Source organism: Canis lupus, chromosome 26, assembly GCF_048164855.1.
Source record: "Canis lupus baileyi chromosome 26, mCanLup2.hap1, whole genome shotgun sequence".
Lineage (NCBI taxonomy): Eukaryota > Metazoa > Chordata > Mammalia > Carnivora > Canidae > Canis > Canis lupus.
The window spans coordinates 33,713,438-33,727,072 of NC_132863.1; the positions used below are offsets into that span (position 1 = coordinate 33,713,438).

The 13,635-nt window shown below is 59.0% G+C and overlaps 1 protein-coding gene across 2 annotated transcripts in view; it reads right to left on the reverse strand.

The window, feature by feature from the left end:
- Window positions 1-5,198: 5,198 nt before the first annotated feature.
- The window catches only part of JPH2 (junctophilin 2), a 64,722-nt gene continuing 56,285 nt past the window's right edge, over window positions 5,199-13,635 (reverse strand). The window contains exons 3-7 of one of the 2 annotated variants that reach the window (XR_012018619.1): window positions 11,893-12,011; window positions 8,905-9,566; window positions 8,092-8,186; window positions 7,866-7,975; window positions 5,199-6,894 (exon numbers count right to left, since the gene is read on the reverse strand). Coding sequence is in view for 1 of the 2 variants with exons in the window: in XM_072801102.1 (XP_072657203.1) it covers window positions 8,106-8,186; window positions 8,905-9,566; window positions 11,893-12,011 (862 nt within the window). In the remaining variant the exon portion in view is untranslated. The remainder of the gene's footprint in view (window positions 6,895-7,865; window positions 7,976-8,091; window positions 8,187-8,904; window positions 9,567-11,892; window positions 12,012-13,635) is intronic. The other variant, XM_072801102.1, reaches the window with a different exon arrangement.

Consider the following 13,635-nt stretch of genomic DNA (forward strand, 5'->3'; position numbering starts at 1 on the left):
ATATACCACACACACACAAACATATGCACACTACATTCATATACACAAGACCACAGCGCACATGCACACAGACATCCCCCTTTCACGCACCCACTAGACACAGAAATGCAACTTGCATACACATGACCATCACGTGCATACACACGCAGAACCAAAACTGCCCACACTCATTCACACAAATGCATATCCCTGCATCAGTTAATGTAGGAATCAAATGTTCTTGAAAGTCTGAAAGAATTCACATGCAAAAAATCTGAAGTGCAATTATAGGTTCTGGGGCTTTTAAAAAATTGCCCAACACATCAGTTATTATGCAGCTCTGCTCCCTAAATGGCCCCAAATGAATAACCCCAAACCCATGGATGTGGAAGGGCAGTCACTCAGAAGAAGCAGTGGGGCACGGTGGTGGGGAGGGAGATGGGGCACAGGGCACAGCCTGCCTGGAGGTGAATGTGTGTGTGTGCATGTGCACACGTGTGCTTGTGCGGTGTGGGTGTGTGCAATGTGCCCGTGTGGCTTGGCTGTCTGCTGGCTATGTGCCACCCCCACTTCCCCTGCCCTCCCAGGGGCCGGTAGTAACTGTGGGGTAGCGTCCCCTGCTTCCGTAGCGCCGTGTTGTAAGCTAATGTTTATTGCTGGGCCAAGTTGTGTGCTTTAACTGTATTTGTTTTCCTCAAATGAGTTTTTGTTTTTGCTTTTTGTTCTTTGGGTGTTTACTTGCCCTGTCCCTGTCACATGAACCTCTGGGACCTGACAGCTCCGTGACTCAAGTCACTGTGCAGGTGCTCAGATGCTGGTGCCGGGCTGTCCTCTCTTTCTGGAGGTGGCCTCATCCTGAAGCTCCCTTGGGTTGTGGTTCAGCCGCTCCTTTTGCTCTTCCTGTGTAGGGTGCTCCCTTTGTTCTTCTCCACAAAGAGTGCTCCCTTTGCTCTTCTCCAGCGAAGATGCTCCCTTTGCTCTTTTCCACGGACGGTGCTCCCTTTGCTCTTCTCCACTGAATGCTCCCTTTGCTCTTCTCTACGGAGAGTAAGGTGCTCCCTTTGCTCTTCTCCGCGGAGGGTGCTCCCTTTGTGGGGTTCCATCCAGTCCTCTCTCTGGTTCTACTGTTACCGCTTCCCCTCGGCCACTTGCAAGTGCCCCCTTCCCTGGCAGCTTTTAGATGTTCCCTGTGCCTCTATGTTCCCGAGGTGGCACAGGGACATCCGGGGCACCTTTGGGTGGGCCGGTCCTCCCGCCCCGCAGCCTGCCAGATTGCCTCCCCTCTGCCTTGCGCTCACTCCCAGGCCGCAGTGTTGGTATCAGAAGGCAGGAGCTTGGCCTCCTGGTGCTCTTGTCCATGCAGAAAGGGTGGCCTGTGGTCCCTGATAGGAGGGGACTGTGGGGACCTAAGCCCCCGGGGTCCTGCAGCGGTGTCTGGCACATGGGGGGCGGGGCGGGCCTCGGCCACAGCAGCAGCCCCGCTCAGCCAGCCTCCCTCCACGCTGACAGCCGGCGGGCGGGCGTCTGGGCCCCTAAGGAGCCACCACAGAGGCGGGCGGGGGGAGGGGGCGGGGGCTTCACCTGCAGGCCCTGCTTCTCCCATGGCTCAGGGCCCGGGAGGGAAGACCCAGCGGCGGCCGGGTTGGTGTCCGGAGGCTCCTCTCTCTGCCTCATCTCGTGTCCTCGCGTGGCCGCTCCTCTGCGCCCAAGGGTGTCTAGCGCCCCCCTCCTGCGACCACATTTCCTCTTCTTCCAAGGACACGGGTCCAACTGGATGAGGGCCCACCCCAATGGCTCCTTTTGCCCTGGTCGCCTCCCTAAAGGCCCCGTCTCTAAGGCAGCGGCCTCTTAGGCGCGGGGGTTAGGGCCCCGCCGCGTGGACTCCAGGGGCCCACAGTTCAGCCCTAGGGGACACGGGCTGGGGCCGATGGGCACGTCCCACCGCTGGTCCCGGGCCACGCAAAAGGTGACTGTGAGAGACACGGTTCTGGAAGATTCCGTGTGGGTGTGTAAGTGGCCAGATCCCTCTGCTGGGAGGAGGCTGCGAAGTGGAAACGTGCCCCACCCGCCTCGGGAGACCCGCACACCTGGCGCAGGGCCACGGCCGGGCAGGGGCTGCTGGGGAAGGCTCACGAGGTGGGGGAGAGCCAGGCCCGCCTCCCCGCACCGGGACACCCGGACACCGGGACACGGGGACACCGGGACACCCACGGCACCGGGACACCCGGACACCGGGACACGGGGACACCGGGACACCCACGGCACCGGGACACCTGGACACCCGGACACCGGGACACGGGGCACCAGCGCCGCGCCCCTCCCGGGCTCCCTCCTAAACACCCACGCTCCGCCCCGGCTTCCTGCCTCCAGAGCTTGGGACTCAGGCCCTGAAAGGTCATTGGCGCACGGGAGCGGCGAGTTCCAAGGGCCTGGGAGCCGGGCAGGTGGCAGGTGGCGGGAAGAAGGCGGCAGGTAACCGGTAACAGGCGCGGGGCGGGGGCAGCGTTGGCATCCAGCCTGTTTAACACCAGCCACCCCAGCGTCCGGCCAAACGCAGCCTCCGGGCATCTGACGTGTGTCTCCCACGGAGGATGCGGCTGACGCGTGGGCTTTGAAGACAGACAGACGGCCCCGGCTTTGACTTTTAGCCTCGTATCTGCAAAACCCAGGGGGTCTCAAATCCTGGGGCCGGCGGACGACCGTGACCTAAGGCCCGGGAAGCGCCCGGTGCGGGGCCTGCGCGTAGTAGGTGCTGCGGCCGCAGCGCCGCCCTCACCGAGTCACCGAGGCCGGGGCCGGGCCGAGCGGAGCCCCGCGTGTGGGGCGGTGGCGCCCCCCGGTGGCCGCACGCGGTGATGCGGGGCAGGGTGGCGCGGCCCGCGAACGCCGTTAGACCCACAGCGCGCGTGAATCCAGGTGGGCCGCACGCCAGGGGCGACCGGCCCTTCTCCGCCACCCTGGCGGGCTCACCCTCCATCTCTCCGCCAACAGTCAGCACCCGCCTTGGGGGGAGCGGCTCCGACGACTTCGGGAGACCCTGTGCGCTCTGTCGCCCAGCATGCAAGTGATCCTAAAGCCGTAAGTGCCGGCTGCGCCCCCAGTGCGATCCTAGCGCGACCCTATAGCACTCGGAACCCCGGGGCCCCGCGCTGCCTACGCCCTCGCCTTGTGCGGAGGAGGAGCAGATGCACGCCCCGCTGCTACTGACTTTTCTGAGCTGAGAAGTGGAGCCGAGGAGGGGTTACTCTGCCTCGGAGCTCCCCCCCCTCACCAAAAACATAGACCCCCTATGGCTACCTGAAATCTCACTGGAGCCGCGTATTCCTTTGCTTGTGCATCGCTCTCTCCAGACTTCTCTTGCACAGTGAAAATCCCCTGGAACTTCCAAACACCCGGGGGAGGGGGAGTGCATCAGCTTCCTTCCCAGACGGGGGCGCCCGGGGATACCTGGGGTGCCGACCCTTCGTGCTGTCATCATCTCCAGGTGGACCCCACTCCACACGCACCCTTCACCCCACCTGCTTTCTGCCCAGAGAGGGGCCAGCAGGGGATGAGGGGCCCAGTGGGGGAGGCCTCCCTGGGCGGGGAGACCTGCCCTCCAGCTGCTGAGCGGTCCCCAGGAGCGGGAGGCCGAGGGCAGGCGTGGCCGGGTCGCAGGGCCCCCTACCAGTTCCGTCTGGAGCAGCAAGCCCCACACCAGCCCTGCTCCTCCTCCACCACCCTGCTCACTCGCCTCCTGACAACTTCCTGGGCTCTTTATCCAGCAAAATGAGGTTCCGGATACCCCGACAGAGGGACCCCTGCTTGCCCCCCTGAGTATCCTCTCCCGCTGCCCCAGAAGATTCCTGCCAAGACCCCAAGGTAGTGGTCACTGGCCACAGGCCCCGGCAATGCCCATGGGGTGGTTTCAGGTTCTTCTATGGCACAAGACACCTGCCATGAATGCTGGACGTGGCGGGGCACAGGCCAAAGCTCCCAGAGGTGGCGCGGGCCAAGACTGAGGCGCTCTCTGAGCGCACCTGAGCCACCAGGGGGCGCCCGACTCTGGCCAACCTTCCCTGACCCGCAGGCTGCCGTCGGGGCTCAGGAATGAGCCTTCTGTTTTCTCCCCCACCCCCACCGCGCCCATTCCCTCCGCCCTCTCTTCAAGCCACCCAAGGTGGTTCTGATGCCGTCATGGCTCCCTCGCCCGCACCCCTCACTCCCATTCCACACACGGTCCACAGACCCTCCTTCCCTCGGTGGCCTTTGCTGGAACCTCTGCAGATTTAAGCAGCTCCCCCCGCGTTCCTATCCTCACCACCCCTGCAGCGGTCCCTCCAAGCCCCTCTCTCCCCCCTGGGATCCCTGGATCGTTCCAGGTTTGAACCCTCTTTACCATCCGTAATCCCGAGAGGAAAGCCACGGGCAGGGACTCTCGTCTCTTTGGCAGAAGAGGAAACTGAGGCACAGGAGAAGACACTGACAGACACAGAGCGAGTGGGTGGTGGCACCGGGGAGAGAAATGGGAGGCCTGGTCACCCCCTCACTCTGGGAGCTGCCTGTGGGGGGCGTGAGGGACATAAGGGGCAGCCAGCTGGCGGGACAATCTTCACGGGTGGTGCTTCTTCACAGACGAGTCGGGACACCTACTTTGCTGCTGTTGACTTGCTGTGCGACCTCTGGCAGACCCCTCCTCTCTGGGCCTCTGTAGAGAGGGGATGTGGCCTCTAGGTGCCCCCGTGAGACTTTCTGTGACTGTAACTGGGGCCTGGATCGGCTCCATGCCCTTGGGGCTTCTGGGGTCCTCAATCAAAATGCCAGAGGGCTTTTGAGAGGGCGGTGACAGTCCTGCGGTGTTTGGTGCTGGTGATACAAGTCTCCACTTCTCCACTGCGTCCTCTCTGGCCTTTTACTCCACGAGCATGGACACTTCGTGGAATCCCACCACAGCCTGAGGGAGGCAGGTACTACTTTCCCTGTTTTAGAGATGGTGAAACTGAGGGTCACAGGAGTGGCTGAGGACTGCCATATGTTGCTCATGGAAGGTTCTGGAAGTCTGCTTTAGAAATTCAGGGTTTGCCCCAAGTCTTTGATCTGCCCCAGCAGAACTGAAGCCCTTAGGCCTCCTCTCAAGAGGTAGTATGGGAACTGTAAGAAAAAGACAGGGCTCCCAGCCTCTCTTGCCCCTTTAGCCAGTCCCTCAACCGCCCACAAGCAGACACCGCAGCCCCGCCACAGCCCGCGAGCAGATGCAGGTTTATTATTGTACAGACTGCAGCACCCTGAACCCTCACCTCAAACACCAGCCCGAACCCTAGGCCCGGGAGCTCTGCTACCCAGAGGCTTATCCCCAGCACTGAGCCAGCCCCAAGTGTGGACAAGGCTCTCAGAGCCAAGGCCCGGGACCCAGCGGCCCTGAGCAGTGGATTCCCTCAGAGTCCAGAAAAGCCCAGACACGGATGCAGAGCCACGGGCTGGCTGGGGACGGGAGAACCGCAGGCTCCTCTCTAAGAAACGCAGTCCGAGATGCCAACCTCGCCGTGAGGCCCCACGTGGGAGCTGGAGGACGGCTCCCAAGCACCGTGCGGGAAAGGCACGGCCAGTCTCATCAGAAGCAGACTCCAGCTTGCAGAGCTGCGCTGGGGAGGCTAGACCACACCGCCAAAGCCCCCAAGGTCCACATCCCTGTGGCTCCGCTTGGATGCCACGGCCACAACCTTCCCTGGGTTTGGAGGGGCCTAGAAGCCCTTTCCCTCTGTCCCCCCGGGGCGCAGGGGCCCGGAGCCCTCGGCCTCCACCCCGCCCCGGCAAGCACAAGGGACCCGAGACCCAGTGTGGTACAAAACATCTGTAATGAGCTACATGCAAACACCATCTTCCGCCAAGCGAGCCGAGGCGCTTATTGTCCATCAGACTGCACCCACGGGGGCCTCCAGACTTGCTCTTCTCTCCCTGCGAAATGCTGGTTCACAAACAGCTTGTCTTGAGCACCTGCCTGAGAGTCTACCCCAGGGAAATCCGCCTGGGCTTCCACGCTCCTGCTCCCTCGGGGCCGCGGTGGGCCCCGGCGTGGGCAGCGGGCTAACTCTATGCTGGCAGCCCCAGGACTCCGGCAGGGCGGCCCTTTGGCGTCCCGGGCACACCGGCAGCCCCAGATGCGATGGCAGCCTCAGGCTCCGGCGCACTCGATCACAGGGGCCATCCTGAATGCCCCTTAGCCCTTCTTCCCGCTCCCACCCTGGCCACCTGGTCAGTGGCTTCCCAGCCACAGGTTCCAGTGCCTGAGTTTCCCCCCTTCTCTTGGCCCAGAAGGGGGCTAACTGGACAAGGGGGTGGAGACCGGAGCACCGTGTCGGGGGGTGTTCAAACTGAGCATGTCCATTTCCTCTATTGGCGTCCTGAACATCTGTCAGCAAGGGAGAGCATGTGTGCTGCATGGAGCCCATGAAAGGCAGGGCCTCCACACTGAGGGTGGCTCCCTTGCTCACCCGCCACGGGGATCTGTCACTCCCTCGGCACCCAGATTAAAATAAAGCAGGGCAGGGGGGGAAGGAAAGGGTCTGGGAGTTAGTCTGATGATCCTGGTCTAGTGACTTCTCCCAAAACACACAAAAGCTCAGGGAAGGGGGACCCTAGCAGCAAGGCGAGGGAATAGATGAGGATGAGGGACAGGTGCGCTCAAGAGACCAGGGCGCTTCCTTCGAGGCTTCCCTGCCACAGGGCACAGAGCTCCCGGAGGACCCCCAGCACATTCTATTGCTCTGGGCATCACTGCCACCCAGCGTAGGTGCCACGGGAGGCCTCCTTAAACGGATGTGGTGTGGATGTGAGCTGGACCCCAGGGCTCCAGGTCTAGAGTTCAGTCCTCCTTGGCCACCTGGCCTGGTAATGCTGGCAGACGGGTCCTCACATCCTCAGCAGGAACCTCTGGCTCTGCAAAGAGACCACAAGAGGCTGGGGTGAGAGAGGGAGGGAAGGAGGAAGCCCTTGAGCCAGGTTCCAGCCTCAGGCTTGATGTTCTCTGGGGCAAGGAGCCACCTCTCCCAGCCCCCAGGGCATCCGTGCCCCCACCCCTTGTAAGACAAGACCCTGAGGCCTGTCCTGGCTTTGCTGGTCCCCTGCCCTCCACCTCCCCACTGACACCTGGCTTACCCCAGCCTTCCGGTCATTAAGCTGTCCCTGCAGCCATCATGCCCAGATGCCCCGACACAGGGGCCCCCCGCAGAGCTCAGTACTCACCCCCAGGGCACCACCTACCAGGCTAATATTGTCGCTATTTACCGGGTGACTGGACAGAGATTTCTTTTCTCCTGGGACCAAGGAGGGGCCTCCAGACCACACTACAGCTAGGACTGAGGGAGGGGTCTTTGGTTGGGGGCAGGGCAAGAGGCAGAAACTGTCAGCATCACCAAGCACAGGATTTAGGGTGTGAAGACTGGTCCTAGCAGAGAAAAGACTTTGTCTTGTAGCTTTTTCACCCTGAGACCCACAAGAGCCACTTTTGTCAGCGCAGACCAGTCCACCTCTTTCACAGGACCTTACTGAGCCTTGGCGGGGGGAGGGACAACTAACACCGGGAGTTTCTGGAAGAGAGGACTGGGGGATGGGGAGGACAAAGTCAGAGGGATTACAGACTGAAGCAGGCAAGAGAGAAACGGAGGGCAGAGAGAAGAGGGTCTGCCCATCTCAGGCAGGCTCAGCTGAGACTGTGGGAGTCTGGGGAGAAGCTGCTGTGCCGCATGTGATGTCTGACTTTGGCATAAGGAGCTGTAAGTTAAGGGTTTACTCTATCTTTGCCCCGTCTCTTCGGGTGGGAGTGGGTCCCTGCTGTATCCCTGGATCCCAGCAGAGTAGCTGCTTAGTAAGTGGTGGTTGAATGAATGAGTGAAGCCCCCAGTGCTCACCTGACAGGAAGCAGGTGCCCTGCACATGTTGAGCTAACGAGCTATGGCTGTGTATGTGTGTGCGTGTTGGGGAACACGTGATCTTTCAAATCACCAATCTGTTCCTGCCCCTGTTGGGGGATAGGCCTCAATTAGCCACAGGACTGATGCCCAGTAGGCAACATCCTTCCTCCATTACCCTGGTGCCCGGAGCTCTCTACAGGCTCCCACCCCCTGGGAGACACACCTGGTAGACAAGGGTCAGGTCAGGAGGTGAACGAAGAGGATGGCCAGGCCGATGTTAAGCAGGATCACCATGCAGATAAGGACGGTGTTGGGGACCTGGGAGCAGTGGAGAGAAGCCGCCTGAGTCCTTATGGCCTCCGAAATACCCGTACCCAAGACCCAGCAAGGCTAGACAGAGGAGCAGGAACTTCTGAAAGAACCCTCCTGAGAGCACCCCTTGCTTTGCTCCCTGCTGTGTCCAGCACCTGGACAGCAAGCCCTCGGAGCTGGAAGGATTCTGGGAAATGATTAACCAAACCATTTAGGGTTGAGAGGAGAACGGATGTGTCCCAAAGCACACAGTGGGCAGCAGTGGGCCTGGAAGCCAGAACATGCCTTCCTTCCTGCTAACCCTCCTGGGACCATATTCACTGGTCTCACTGAATCTTGCCTTGCTCGTGATCCCTGAGCTTCTAGCTCCCAGGCCCCTCTAATAGGCCCTCCTGGGTCCTTCCTCCACTACCAGGAAGCCCTTCCTGCTACACCTTGCAGCAGATGCCCTGCTCAGGTCGGCCCTGGGCTCCCAGGTGCACTCCCCGCCCCTGAGCTGCTTAGGGCTCCCAGCCCTCCCTTCTCCACAGCTGCCCCCTGCTCACCCGCCAGCAGGCACAAAGGCCTGCCCCCTGCCCCAAGGTGGGGCGACTCCGCAGTGTACTTTATGCCACCGAGTCCTCCGGCTTAGGCGCACTGGCCTCAGCCCACATCCCTGCTGGGGCTTCCCCGCCGTCCTGCGCCATCGCTGTCCCACTCCCAAATCCTCCGCCCCCGGCCTCACCTCCTCCACCTCGGCCTCGGCCTCCGCGGAGGCCGCCTCCTTCCGAGCCCTCTTCTTGGCCCCCGCCTTGCTCAGCCCCCGGGCCTCAGTCTTGCGGGCCTTGGCCCTGGGCTCGGCTTTGGGCACGATGGGCTTGGGCTCCAGCTTGGCGGGGGGCTCGGGCGCGGGCTCGGGGGCGGCGGCCGGCGACGGCGGCGCGGAGTCGGGCCCCGCGGCCCGGGGCTGGGGCTGGGGCTGGGGCTGGGGCTCGGGCGCGGGCTCGGGCTCGTCCTCGAAGGGCGGCGGCGCGGGCGGGGCGGTGCGCACGGCGTAGCTGTGGTAGCCCCGGTACAGCGCGACCTCGGGCTCGGGCGGCGGCGCGGGCGGCGGCTGCAGCGCCTCGATGGCCATGCGCTCGGCGGCCGGCTCCCCGTTCCAGGCGCGCGGGCTCGCGGGGCGCTCCCTGGCCGCCCCCGGGCGGGGCCGCTTGGGCTGCGGGGGCGTCCCTGCCGGCGACGGGGGGCCGCCCTCGGGCGCGGGGGGCTCGTGCTCGTGCAGCTGCGGGCTCTCGCGGGCGGGCGGCGGGGCCCCCGCGGGCCCTGGGCCCCGCTCCGGGGGCTCGAGCAGGCTCTCCGAGTTCTCCAGGATCTCCTGCAGCAGCCGGCGCTTCTGATACTCCGGTCCTGCGGGGGAGGGGGTGGGGTCAGCGAGGCTGGCCCCGGACCCCGGACCCCGCACCCGAACCCGAACCCGAACCGGGTCCCACCGCCCGTGACCCTGCGACCCTGCGCAAGCCGCGTAACCTCGCCGCCCAGCCAGCACCTGCCTACCGTCCAGGGTGGGCCCAACACCGTGCCAAGCAATTTCCAAAGGGTAGCTCATTGCCGCCTTTTAACAACCCTGAGAGGTCCATGCTGTTATTGGCCTCTTGTTTACAGATGAAGAAAGGGAGGCTCCGAGAGGTAACACCACTTGCCAAAGTCACCCAGCTGACAAGGGGCAGAGCCAGCACCAGCATCCAGTCCGACTGGCTCCAGTGTTTATGCTTTTCACCGTGACACTGGTTTCTTTCCATTCCTTTATCTGAAAAATGGCCTAATCACGCCTATTTCATAAATACGAATGGACGAGTTAATGGGGGAAAAATGCATGAAAAATGCAAAACTCCCGGCTTGGCACATGGCGACAGATGTAGCTATGAGCACCCAAGGTGGAGGCAATGCCAGGAGGTGTCGCTCTTCCTGGGACCAGCAAGGGGAGTGCTGTGCAGGGAGGCAATCCAGCCTTCCAGGTATGCATCTGCACTGCAAGGTCCTCCAACTGGTCCCCTGTGGTCTCCCTGCCACAGCCAGAATAACATTTCTAAAATAAAGTCTAACCATGCCATTCACCACAAAACCCTTCAATGAGGAGAACAGCAATCTCCTACCCACTGGGCTCCCACATGCCAAGTCTCTACAGACTCAGGGCTGCTGGGTTCTTCTTACTCCGCAGTGTCTTCCCACCAGCTCCTGCCTGGCTTACTATCTAGCCTCCCAGCCTGCCACTCTACTCCAACCTTCTGTGCCTTTGCACCCGCAGTCCCTTCCTCTTTGTTTGCCCGGCCCACACAGCACTACGTGGTGCCATGATTCTCAATGAACGGTCCCAAACCAGCAGCATCCAGCAGCATGGGCATTGCCTGATCCTTGTTAGAAAAGCACATTCAGGGGTCCCTGTGTGGATCAGGTCATGATCTCAGGGTCCTGGGATTGAGCCCTGCGTTGGGCTCTGTGCTCAGTGCAGTGGCTGCCTGTCCCTCTCCCTCTGCTCACCCTCCACCCCACCCCACTCCATCTCTCTCTCTCTAAAATAAATAAATAAAATCTTAAAAAAAAAAAAAAAAGAAAGAAGGAAAAGCACAGTTGTGGGCTCCACCCCAGACCTACTAAATCAGAAACTAAGGGTTGGCCCAGCATGCTGCGTCATGTTTGAGACCCACTGACCTGGTGAACGCTCATTCAGCCTTCAAGATTCAGCTCAAAGGGCCTCTCCTGAGGGTGGCCTCTAGCATCTCCCTGCCTGACTGGGCTAAGGGCTCCCTGTGAGCTCCCAAAGCCCCTGGTCTAGTCATACAGAATTTATGCTGTGTGGAATTTAATCCTAACGGTGACATGAGAGCTCGCTATGGACTGAGCCCTGTGCTCCCCACCTGACATGCATTTGATCCACTACCCTCCAAGAGTAAGTATTAGGGACGCCTGGGTGGCTCAGTGGTTGAGTGTCTGCCTTTCGCTCAGGGCGTGATCCTGGGATCCCGGATCGAGTCCTGCACTGGGCTCCCTGCAGGGAGCCTGCTTCTCTCTCTGCCTGTGTCTCTGCGTTCTCTCTCTGTGTCTCTCATGAATAAATAAATCATTTTTTTAAAAAGTAAGTATTATTCTTACTTCTATTTTAAAGATCAGAAAATTGAGGTTTACAGAGGTTAAAGAACTTAACAAGGTCGCTGAGCTGGTCAGCAGCGGAGTCAGGAGGCAAATACAGGCCTCACTCCCTGATATGCTGCCTTGATGATTCTCTGCTCCTCTAGATTCTGGATCCCGGAATCCCAGTTTTGTACCCCAGAGCCCAGCACAGTGCCTGACACATGGGCAGCACTCAATGCCAAACTGAAAGGGATGAGCAAGAGCACGAAGGCTTTTTGCCTCCTCATCCACAGAGACTCCTCTCTTTACTAAGCTTCATCAGCTCAACTGTCAGCCCTGCCTGCAGGAGAGCGAGGAAGCAGCCTAGAGAGGGTCCAGTCCACAACTGAGGATCTCTGATTCCCCCATCTCAGCATGAGTCCCTAGTGTTACTCCATCCTATGCTTTCACCATACCACCCCCCACCCCCCATTTCTTGAACTCATGGACATTTGTGGACCCACTTGGGCATCCCAGCTTCCCAACAAACAAAAAGAAAAATGGTCCAACCCTGGGGGACCTCCCCTCACCCTGTCCTGCCCGTCTCCACCCTGGCTGGCCCTACCTGGCTGGTAGAAGTCTGGAGCCAGCTCCCTGGCCAAAGTGCGAGCAATGTTGGACTCCTGGTTGGCAGCGAGGGCGGCCTGTTCTGCTGCTTCAGCTTTGGCCTTGGCGTGGCTCGTCCTAAGGAGACAACATACATAGTAGAGACTCAGGATCCCTCCAGAAAACCAGATCTCTGCCCACAAAAGATACATGAACAGAGCATTCATTCAATGGATATGTATTGAACCATGTGGCCCAGACTACTGTGCATCCCCTAGACCTGTTTCCAGGCCTGGCCCATAAAACCTCCTCTACAGTCTTCTACATTGTCTCCTTTCCCCCTGTTGCCGGGTGAAAGGAGGGAAGGCCAACACCCCGAATGGGGAATTTAACCTCTTTTGTGTCACAGGCCCCTTTGGCATCTGGTGACTCTTAGGAACCCTTTCACAGAATAATATTTTAAAATACATAAAATACATAGGATTACAAAGGGATGCAATTATATTGACACACTGTTACCAAAATATTTAAAGGAACAAATCTGTAATATAATGCATGTCCTTCTTTATTAACACATCAAAATGTCTAAGTGTACTTACTACAATGTTTAAAGTACAGATCAGTATAAAGGACTTTTGAAAGATATCTGCAAAAGGGGCACCTGGGTAGCTCAGTGGGGGGGACCATGTGGCTTTTGATCTTGGGAGTCTGAAGCCCACATGGGGTATGAAGATTACTTAAAAAAATAAAATCTTTATAAGAAAGATATCTGAAACAATAATAATGTGATTTCCACTGGTGACAAAGTCACAGATATTTCTACTATTACGATGGTTTATTGCCTACCTCCATCATTGAAGCAAATGCTACATTTCAGTAAGAGGTCAGTAAAAAAGATAGTTTTCCCATCTGTTGTAGACACTTGTGGTGCCCTGCCCAGATCCCTTCTCTGGGGAAATGCACCCAGCCCTAGCTCCTGTACTGGCTGCTAATGGCTCACTGCTGTCCCAGGGAACTGCACCCAAGAGAAGCCACGTTGGGTGGCAGCTCACAACTAATGACCTACGACACCCACCAGTCCCCTTCCTGCTCCAGGAGGAACCAACTCTGTGGTACAAGCCAGGCTCCAGAACCCCCACCATGGGGTCAGACTGAAGCAGGACTGCAGGTGAGAGCACATCCTTCCTTGGTCACTTCTCAACTCTACTCTGCTTCTGTCACTACCCCTCTGTCCTGAGAGTGTCCCCTCAAAAAAATAATCTGCTCGAGAAGCCCCACCTCAGGCTCAGCTTCTAGGCCATCTAACTAAGACAGCATCCAAGTTCACAGACTCCCTGAAACCCCCTGTGGGCCCCACGTTAAGAAACATAGTGGAAGGAACGCAGGTCCAGAAATGATTCTTGCACAGTGCAAAGTTCCCTTGCCACAGTCCCACACTGGAACATGGCACATTTAGGTATTAAACATTCAATATGGAACATTAAAGCAGGCCTTACATGTTTGCTGTGTTAACCACCTGAGATTTCAGGGATGTTTGTTTGTTTCAGCTGCTAGTCTAGCCAGGAGCACTTACTGAAATAATAATAGCTTCATTATGAATGGGCCAGGTACCATTCTAAAGGAATTATGAAGATTATCTTGTGTAATCATCATCATACCTTAGGAAAGCCGGTGCCGTTGTTATTTTCCAGATTTTACAGAAAAGAAAGTGGAAGTACAGACAAGTGAAATAATTTGTCCTGGGCCTCAGGGTCATGAAGTG